The 10,633-nt window shown below is 48.0% G+C and overlaps 1 protein-coding gene across 1 annotated transcript in view; it reads left to right on the forward strand.

Moving 5' to 3' along the window:
- The first annotated feature begins 7,077 nt into the window (after positions 1–7,077).
- The window catches only part of Itpr2 (inositol 1,4,5-trisphosphate receptor, type 2), a 153,343-nt gene continuing 149,787 nt past the window's right edge, over positions 7,078–10,633 (forward strand). The window contains exon 1 of the mRNA XM_013036243.1: positions 7,078–7,207. Within this exon, the coding sequence (XP_012891697.1) occupies positions 7,120–7,207 (88 nt within the window). The 5' untranslated portion in view covers positions 7,078–7,119. The remainder of the gene's footprint in view (positions 7,208–10,633) is intronic.

Consider the following 10,633-nt stretch of genomic DNA (forward strand, 5'->3'; position numbering starts at 1 on the left):
GGATGGCTTTGTGTGATCAGAGACACACACACTGCTGTGCCTCTCTGCTCCTCTCCCGAGAATGTACCTCCCTCGCTCTCGCTGTGTGTGAGCGCCTAGAGACCTTCGGGCTTTTTGGTGGTTACTTGGAGAGAGGAGTTTCGTAAAACTCTTCCTTCCCTGGCTGGCTTGGAACTGCGATCCTCATATTTAGGCACAAACCCCTTGAGCGCAGCTGGCGTTTGGTGCGTTTCATTTGGCACACTACTGGTTGTTGAGTGAATATCTGGTGCATTGAAATATACAGTAGCTCTTCGCATCTCTCGCTCTCTGGAGAAAAGTCAATGTTCTTTATTCTTCATTACATCATTCTTGGAATTATCTGATGTAATGAATCTCCTTTATTAAGGTATTTAATTACCTGGAGATCTACAAACATGCATCTCAAATGCTCGGCAGTTAGAATTATATAATTAGTATATAATGTTATTAAACCTTGCTTTCCGCAGAGTGCCAAGTGCTCACACCCATCATCCTGGCTACTCAGGAGGCTGAGATCTGAGGATCACGGGTTCAAAGCCAGCCTGGACAGGAAGGTCTGTGAGACTCTGATCTCCAATTAATCACCAAAAAGCTTCTCTCTTTGAGCTCTCCTGTAGGCCAAGAATTCCGATTTAAATTCTGACCCTGTTAGGAGTAAGAAAAATATTTATAAATAAATAAACTCGTTCAGAAAAAACGAGATGACTTTTGAATAGTATTTGAGACAAATTAGAGACAAATTTTACATAGGAACTAATCACATTGGGATACTACTCAGGAAAAAGAGCAATTTATTTATCGATTGATCAATCGATTGATTGATTGATTGCTGGTGCTGGGGCTTGAACTCAGGGCCTGAGCACTGTCCCTGAGCTCTTTGAGCTCAAGGCTAGTGGCTCAAGTGGTAGAGTGCTCGCCTTGAGCTGAAGAGCTGAGGGACAGCGCCCAGGCCCTGAGTTCAAGCCCCACAACTGACCAAAAAAAAAAAAAAAAAAAGCATCTCATGGACTTTCCTGTCTCAGCTGGCTTTGAACCGCGATCCTCAGATCTCAGACTCTTGAGTAACTAGGATGACAGGTGTGAGCCACCAGCGCCGGGCGAAGGATATGTAATATTAATGGAAGGAAAAGAAAACATTTCCTATGACAGACTTTTCTGTTCCTGTTGTAAACGTCCAAATCCTCTTAAGAAAACATTTCCTCCATAGCCAGTCTTGAGACGTCGCGTAGAATTCTCAGGCAGGGATCCCGGCGTGGTGCCAGTTCTTGGATTAGAATTTACCCTGGCAGCGAAGAGCCTCTTCTTCATGTGTGGAAGGGGGTCAGATCCCGTGTTCCATGGTGTGCTGAGCAGAAGGGAAAACAAGACACAACACCAGCGAAGGCAGCAAACTTCAAAGTGTGTCTTTAACAATTTTAACCTAAGAATGCAGGATTTAGAACATTGAATCAAACAGGGCATGAAAGAGAGATCATTTCTTTGACTTAACACTGAAACCTAGAACATTCTGAAAGCAAAAACTGTTAAGGATTTTCAGTGACCATTTACTGTTGGAACTACCTGTGAAATTACTTTGAGCCAGGCTCCGGTGTCTCATGCCTGTACATTCTAGCTTATTCAGTAGACCGAGATCTGCAGGATGGAGGTTCAAAGCCAAACTGGGCAGAAAAACCCATGAGAGTCCTTCTTTAAACTAACCAGCAAAATGCCACACTGGAGGCATGGCTCAGGTGGTAGAGCATCAGCTGTGAGCAAGAAAACCAAATGAATGTGAGGCTTTGAGTTCAAATCCCAGTACCACCACCACCAAAAAAAAGTTGAAAATTAAAAGGAAAGAATGTATTAATATTTCTATTGGTTAATCCCAATTTTAAACCCGAGTAAACTTTGAAATGGTGTATCTTTTACATACTGCTCAGGACAGCTGGAATAGCAAAGCTAGATTGTGAAGGTTTTCTAATTCTGTGTGTGTGTGTGTCTGTGTGTGTGTGTCTGTGTGTGTCCTGGGCTTGAATTTAGAACTTTTTTTTTTGTCAGGCCTGGGCGCTGTCCCTCAGCTCTTCAGCTCAAGGCGAGTGCTCTACCACTTGAGCCACAGCTCTACTTATGGCTGTTTGGTGGTTCATTGGAGCTAAGTCTCATGGACGTTCCTGCCTGGGCTGGCTTCTAGCCATGATACGCACAGATCTCAGCCTCCTGAGTAGCTGGGATGATCGGCAGGAGCTACCAGGGCCAGCAGAAAGTTAATTCTTAATTCTCCTTGAGCAGATGGACTCAGTTTAAACGGTTGTAACTTTTTCAAAGCCTTTAGTGTACGATCTGAAGGCCACTCATAATCAAACAATTGTTTGCTGTTTTTCTCTGTAATTTATAATTATGAATGGCGTTATGACTTAATATGCAAAGCTAAGCAGACTGGTTTAGTGGAGAAGGGTGTGTGTGTTATTTGATCTACATTTGTTCCTTGTGACTTTTCCAATGACATAACTGGAGGTTTGTCTGATTTATGATCAGAAGTCAGACTGGAAATCAACACATTCGGTTAACATCGCCAAACCTTAAAAACAGTGGCTCAAAAAACACAGCTTAAAAAGTACATTGGAGCCAGCACCATTGGCTCCCGCCTGTCAGCCCAGCTACCCAGGAGGCTGAGATCTGAGGATCGCGGTTCAAAGCCAGCCCAGGCAGGAAAGTCTGTGAGGCTTATCTCCAATGAACCAGCAAAAAGCCAGAAGTAGAGCTGTGGTTTAAGTGGTGGACTGCTAGCTTTGAACAAAAAAGCTAAGGGACAGCACCCAGGCCCTGAGTTCAAGCCCTAGTACTAGCATCCAGATTAAGTCTACTGAGAGTATGAGGAGTCCTGAATTCAAGTCCAAGAACAGCCACACACACACAGTAGAAAGTTAAAGCAGTTTTTTAATATGCTGCTGCTCTCTCTCCAGAAGTGGAAGTACAATACAGTACAGTAAAGGCTTGATGAAGTGACTCATTAAGGTTAACGGCAGACTACGATTGGAGCATGGCTTGTGGTTTTCCTGAGTTCTGTGTAGGCCAGAGAATCGGTGCTTTTTTGTGTTATTTTTCATTCTGGCGGTTCTGCAGTGTGAACTCGGGCCCCGTGCTTGCTCGCCGGCTCTGGTTGCCTCCATTCCCCCAGCCCGTTTTTTCCTGCGCTGATTAATTTTGAGATAGGGTTTTGCTTCCTGACCAGGTGTTTCGATCTGTTTTTGGCTTTCTGTGGTAGCTAGAACGACAGACAGACAGACAACGCCAGGTGGAGATGGGGTCTTTGCAAAGCTTTTTACTGTCCAGTGTGGATCTAATTCACAGAAAGGCTAGACTGGAGGCTTGGCTCAAGCGATAGAGCCCCAGCCATGACCAAGTAAGCTGAGTGAACGGGAGCGTGAAGCGCTGAGTTTGAATTCCAGTACTGGCACAAAGAAAAACCATATCTACCTTTGAGCATTATACTGTAAGTGATACACTTAAGTATTCCTGCAGCCATGCTTTTTTTTAAATTTGTTTTTTTCCAGCGAAGCAAAATTGACTTCTTCAGAAGGGTTGGGCCATCAGCCCAAAGTCTGGACATCAGTCCAAAGTCTGGCCATCAGCCCTAAGTCTGGCCATCAGCCCAAAGTCTGGACATGAGTCCAAAGTCTGGCCAACAAGAGAGACAAGAGCAGGTAGGCTGCTGGCTTTTTATACCTAACCCAGCAGGCCCCACCCCTCTGCTCGGATTGGCTGGGCTCAGGTTCACCCTCTGCTCCTGATTGGCTAGTTTGAAGAAGGTAAAATGTATTTACACAAAGTAACTTTGAAATTAAGATGAGCACTGCACCAGTAATCTGAACATATACCCATCCTCTGCTGTTTCTTGAACAATCCGAGCTGGGTCTTAATTCCGTCTTGAGAGGGAACCAGTTTAAGACAAAACCTGACCTGTCACAATTCCTTCCCTCAGCCCCAGCCAGCCACGCTCAGGTTTAAAGCATATTTGCCTTCACGAAGTTCCTCTGGTTCAGATCTTCAGTGTCCTTGGAAATTTCAGAGTCAGGACAGTTCTTTCTTCAAAATTAAAGTTAACATTTCATCCATACATCCATTTCTTTTTTCCTTCTTAAAAAGCAAGCCTGCAGCAATGAAACCTGTTGGAACTATTGTTCATTTTAATTTAATTATTTTATTATCTGTGAGTGGTCGAACAAGGAGTGGCCATTTAACAAAGGATACAATATCAATTCAACAACCTTACCCATCCCTCCTCTCCCCGCCATTCCCTCCCTTTTCCCATTTTTGTAGGAGAAGGGGAAGGGAGAGGGCAGACAGAATGAGTGTGATCTGATTGCACGCGCGCGTGGAAATGGGACAAGAAACACTTTCTCCCCTCCACGCCAATTAAAAAGAAAAACAAACGATGCCTGTAATTTTAGGCTGCCATTTAGAGACAGAGCCGGTATGTGAAAAGCGTATGTTCTCACCTAGTTCCAAAGGGAGATGTGTGTTTCGTATCTGTCCCTTACATCTGCCACGTCAATTCCAGTACCACCTTCTGTTTGCCCTATCAGTAATTGAGGGGTGTTGAAATTGCCCACAACGATAGGGTACTTGTTCATTTCTCCCTGTAGTCACTTTCTAAAAAATGTACTTTGATGTCTTTATAGACAGGTTTAGATTCCCCCCCCCCCACTGTGCTGGTCCTTGGGCTTGAACTCAGGGCCTGGGCGCTGTCCCAGAACTTCTGTGCTCAAAGCAAGCACGTTACCAAATGCCAGAAGTGGATCTCTGGCTCAAGGGGCAGAGTGCTAGTCTTGAGAAGAAAAAAAAAATCCTCAGGATTCTTGGGTTCAAGTCTCAGTACTGGCGTAAAAACAAGCAAAACCACATTCTAGCTGGGTACCTGTGGCTCATGCCTGTCATCCTAGCTGCCCAGGAGTCTGACAGCTGAATATTCAAAGTCAGCCTGAGCAGAATGAGCCACCAAAAAGCCGGATGTGGAGGTGTGGCTCAAGTGGTAGAAGCACCAGTCTTGAATGAAAAAGCCAAGGGACAGTGCCTGGGCCCTGAGTTCAAGCCCACACAAATGAAAACCAAACCAAACCCCACACATACTCTTAGTCCTCATCCCCAGAGCTTTAAATTCCGTACTTCTGCAATACACAAAAAGTATATTATTTCAGCAAGTGATTCAGGCAGCTAGACTAACCTAGGAAACACTGATTATAGAAGAGAGGTTAAAATGGACAAAAATAATATGGCAAGGTGTCTAAGAAAATTAGCTAGGGATGACAGAGATAACCAAATATGTTACGCATCTAACTACGGCATATCTATACATCAGCGTCATGTATAACTACTACACATCAATACAATAGCATGTGCACGGTGATCGAGCACCAGCCTTGAGCAAAAGAGCTCAGGGACAGCCCTAGACACAAAACATGAGTGAATACAGGAATACACAAAAAATCAAACAGATGACTAAAGGGTGTTGTAAAATAAAGAGAGAGGAGACTACGTGGGGATATCGTTCAATGGTTCCAACCACAGCCATTCTGAAAATCAGTGACTGGGCATTTCTTAGAATGCTTGCTTGCTTCTCCCTACAGAAGAAGTTCCCTTTGCTGGCCTCCAGACCCACTTCCCTTACTAGAAATGGTCACAGTGAAGTGTTTCCTTCCTGGGTGTTCACAGAAGAAATGGAGTAGTTCATTGGGCCGGTCAGTCATGGAGAGCAGGGCTGGGTGTTTATCGCAGGGTCCCTGTCTGTGGATCACAGCTTTAGTTCCAGTCTTTCTGTGTTACTGGGGAGCGGGAAGGTGAGCCCCTGGGGGAGTGTGGTTCTCTGTTGGAATGGAAAGGCATGAAGGAACGAAAGAAAACGTCATTGCTGCTGACTGCACGACTTCCCTGTGCTCTAAGCTGAGGCTGGGCTATTTTTACCCTTGTATTTGGAATTCTTAGCGTGTCTGCACTAATTGGAGAAGCTGCCCTTGGTCTCGGGGCGTTTTGAAGTGTGATGTGGGGGTATTTTTAGGACTGTCTGAAGCCTTTTGGATTCTGCATAGCCCGGAGGACTAGAGTTTGCTTTCTCTTGACCCAGTAGGACTTCCTGTTTTTAAGAAAACACAGTCCTGAAGTCTCTTCAATGGCCTTTCTTGCGTGCTGGACAGCCGGTGGACAGCCACCTTCCAGCCAGCCAAGCAGGAACGAGGGGGCATGTGCTAAGAAAAAAATCAAAGCAGCAGCAGTAGTGCCTGAGAAAATGCGCATCTTATTTTGTAGAGGTCGGATCTGGTCCAGAACTGGATGATGAAGGAGGCGTCTGTTCCTAGGGAGGAAGTTTGCCCCTGTGATTTGGCCGATCGTTCCCAGTTGAAGTTGTTGCTGTTTTGTTGGCAGCGGGTCTTGGACCCAGGGCCTGTCCCTGAGCTCTTTTGCCCCAGGCTGGCGCTCTACCACTGTGAGTCACAGCTCTACTTCCGGTTTTCTGGTGGTTTACTGGAGATCAGTCTCACCGGGATATTTCTGCCCAGGCTGGCTTTGAACCGTGATCCTCAGATCTCAGCCTCCCGAGCAGCTGGGATGACAGGCGGGAGCCATCAGTGCTTGGCTGAGCAGTATTTTTTCAGGGCCGGCCATGCGTTAGAAGTTAATGAACAAGGTGGAGAATTAGACCACGTCTTGAGTTTTTGAAAAATCAGCTAAACATTTCTAAAGGACCATAAGGTATTGTGAAAATACAAAATCAATCCTGGCGCCCGGGTCTCACCTGAAATCCTGGCTCCTCAGGAAGCGGATCATCCCTGAGGATTGTGGTTCAAGGCCGGGCAGGAAAATCCGTGAGCGTGTGATCTTCAAGGAAGCAGCAAAAGCCTGGAAGTGGTGGCGTGGCTCGTGTGGGACAGCACCAGCCTCAAGCCAAACAAAACAAAACAGAAAGCTAAGGAAGAGCATGAGGTCCTGAGTTCCAGACCCAGGACTGGCACACGCGCATGCATACACACACACACACAGGCTTCTAGTGCAAGTGATACTAAGACTCTTGGTAAATATTTGCTTTGGGTCTGTGGCTGGTGACTGTCAGTGCTCATGATGTAAATGTGTTTTTCTTCTAGATTAGTGGATGACAGATGCGTGGTGAACCCTGAGGCAGGGGACCTGGCCAACCCTCCCAAGAAGTTCAGAGGTGAGGACCGCGCCTACGGACAGAATACGTACTAACCTCACGCGTCACGCCGCTGCGCCGTCTATAATGCGGGATACGTGGGGAGAGGCCGCTTTTGCGCCTTCAGCTATAAGAATAAGTAAATATTATCGCTGCACACAATGAACCTCTGAACATTCGTCCAGAAATTCCCCTGCGGTCTTTCTGGTATGTATTGAGGGATTCACAAGGCGAGAACAGTTTCCAGTTCTGTTCTGCGGAACAATCGTGTGTCTGTGGGAGGAATCTGAGCAGCCATGGGGAAAGGCCACTTTTTAAGCCGGCGTGAGTTCAGGGAGATAATATTTCTGTATTCGGGTGGCAGTGTCCATGATAAATGTTACATTGTTCGCTGTTGGCTTTTCGTTTGTCTATGTTAAGTCTTCTGTGAGTGTGACAGGATTTCAGTAACTCGGCTTGTTGATTTTTTGGGGGGGTTGTTGGCTGGTCCTGGGGCTTGAACTCAGGGTCTGGGCGCTGCCTCTGAGCTTTTTCCATCAAGGCTGGAGTTCTGCCACCTGGGCCACAGCGCCACTTCCGGCTTTTTCTGTCTGTGGTGCTGAGGAATTGAACCCAGGGCCTCACACACATGCTAGGCAAGCGCTCTACCCCTGAGCCACCTGCCCAGCCCCTCCCTGAAGGTTTTAACTCTCTTGATCTCTTTATTGAAACTGTTGGTGAATCCAAACACTCTGTATATAGACGTGGATCCTGAGAATTAACACGACTTATCGAGGCCCCAGAATTTTCATAGTTGGTGTGTGAGTGCTTGCACAAGAGCAATTATGTCAGATAAAACTGTAAGGCTCTGTCACACATACACACACAGAATTCAACCCTGTCCATCACCATCATCCAAGCCAGGTGCTGTGGCTCACGCCTGTCATCCCAGCCACACGAAGGCTGAGATCTGAGGGTCAAGTGCCCAAGTCAATCAGGGAAGAAAAATCCACGAGACTCTTCTCTTTTAATGAACTGGCAAAAAGTTGACTGTAGAAGTGTGGTTCAGGTGGTAGAGCACCAAGCCATGAGTGGAGGAAGCTAAGAGTGTGTATGAGGCCCTGGGTTCAAGCCTCAAGGCCGCTGTGAAAACACCGTCGATGATTGTAGTTTGTGTTTTGTATTTCTGTGTCACAAAGTATTACTTACACCAGCTTAGACCGGCCACTCTCCTCCTAAAAATGTGGCCATTAAGTACTGAGACGTTCAGAATTCTCCTGGCGTTTTATCTGAAAACCTGGTCTTTGCTGGGAGCCTTTGGGAGCTTTAGAAGTTGGGTGTGAAAACACTGCTCACCGTTAGTTAATTGCATGTCTAAAACAGCAACGATGCCAGGGGCCGGCGACTCATGCCAGCGACTCACGCCTGCGATCTCAGCCACCTGGGATGCAGAGATCCAGAGATCACAGTGCAAAGCCAACAGGGTTAGGAAACTCAGAAAGACTATCTCTAGTCACCAAAATGCTGGACATGTGGTATGGTTCAAGGGGCAGAGCTCCACAAGCAAGCTAAGCAATCATGAGGTCCCTGAGTTCAAACCCCAGCACAAACAAAGAAAAGAGGACTGATGTATCAACTTTGATTTGTAGTTTATTTTATTTTTTGTCTGTCATGGGTCTTGAACTCTGGGCCTGGGTGCTGTCCCTCAGCTCTTCAGCTCTGGGCTGGCGCTCTACCACTTGAGCCACAGCACCACTTCTGGCTTTTTTTCTTTTTGCTTATGTGGTACTGAGGACTGGAACCCAGGGCCTCGGGCATGCAAGGCGAGCGCTCTACCACTGAGCCACCTTCCCAACCCCTGACCTGCAGTTTTAATTGTGAAGTTCCTCTCTTAAGAACAAGAACCAGAAGGATATTAATAATAATTGCTAATTAATCTGGTATTAAATTAGTAATTAGCAGTTCAGTTCAGTAGCCAGCACTACCCTGTCCAAGACTGAGGAATCCTAATGACCGAACTGCTTCACTCTGAGGTTCAACATGGCCTTCTTCAATGTCACCTGATTGCATCTCTTAGCGTCTATCCGGTGCCAGGCCAGCGGCAGTGTGCATGACTGTAATTCAGACTGTTCTGCAGGCTGCTCTGCAGGCTTGAAGCTCCGAGTCAGCTCAGGGCAGAGAACTCCAGGAGGCTCCTCTGTCCCAGCAAGCGGCAAAAAGCCAGACCAGAGCATGGCTTAAGTGGTAGAGCACCACCCGGCGACAAAACCCCGCCGACAAAACCTGCCGAGTGAATGTGAAGCCCTGAGTTCAGATTCCTTCCAGAGAGGAAATGTTACATCCTCTAGAGATTTATTGATTGAATATGCAGTGTGTGTGTGTGTGTGTGTGTGTGTGTGTGTGTGTGTGTGTTCTGCTGTGTCCAGATGAGTCAGAGATAAATGCTGTCAGCACTCTAATCTACCGAGGGAGATAAGGTGTGTGCAGACTAATGATCACTCCTGGTAGACACAGATAAGGACCAATTACAAAGAGATAGTGTGGGAATTAGGGAAGGGCGGACATTCTCGCTTCCCCTTTGGGCTCTGGGAGCGGGACTCTCTGTGTGCGTGGGAAATGCCCTCCTTCTCCTTTCATGAATGCAAACCCTCGGGTGATCCCTGGCGTCCCGCAGACAGCCTTTCCTGGCAGCGGCCTTTCCTGGCAGCGGCCGTGGGCGCGCTGTGGCGGCTTTGGGGTGTGATTCCACCCTTCAGAGAGCTGGCGGCTGCCGCTATTGGGGCAAAAGAGCGAGGGGGACCCCATCTCCACCCCTGCGACAGGGGGGCCGAGGCGGGTCCCGGTGTGAACAGGTCTGATTTCGTTTATGGAAGTTGCCGCTGCGTGTCTCCTTGAGGTGAAGGAATCATTAACCTGGCTGGGCGCTCTGTGGTGTCTGGTGCTGTGTGCTCAGTCCTGGCCGTGCGCTCTGTGGTGTCTGGTGCTGTGTGCTCAGTCCTGGCCGGGCGCTCGTGTGGCGTCTGGTGCTGTGTGCTCAGTCCTGGCCGGGTGCTCGTGTGGCGTCTGGTGCTGTGTGCTCAGTCCTGGCCGGGCGCTCGTGTGGCGTCTGGTGCTGTGTGCTCAGTCCTGGCCGGGCGCTCTGTGGTGTCTGGTGCTGTGTGCTCAGTCCTGGCCGAGCACTCGTGTGGTGTCTGGTGCTGTGTGCTCAGTCCTGGCCGTGCGCTCTGTGGTGTCTGGTGCTGTGTGCTCAGTCCCACCCGGCTGTTGACTTCTCCGGAGGGCGGTGGACACCTCTCCTGGCCCAGCCCGGCCCTTGGGTAGCGCTGTAGTGTTCTAGGTGTGCACAGCGATTCCTGGAGAAAGCACACGCGGCCGGCCCTGGCCAAGTGTGTCTCCACCACCCACAAAGTGCTGTGACACGCTCGTCCACAAGGAAGTGATAATAACCCAGTAACCCAGTGTCACACC

Source organism: Dipodomys ordii, unplaced genomic scaffold, assembly GCF_000151885.1.
Source record: "Dipodomys ordii isolate 6190 unplaced genomic scaffold, Dord_2.0 Scaffold266, whole genome shotgun sequence".
Classification (NCBI taxonomy): domain Eukaryota; kingdom Metazoa; phylum Chordata; class Mammalia; order Rodentia; family Heteromyidae; genus Dipodomys; species Dipodomys ordii.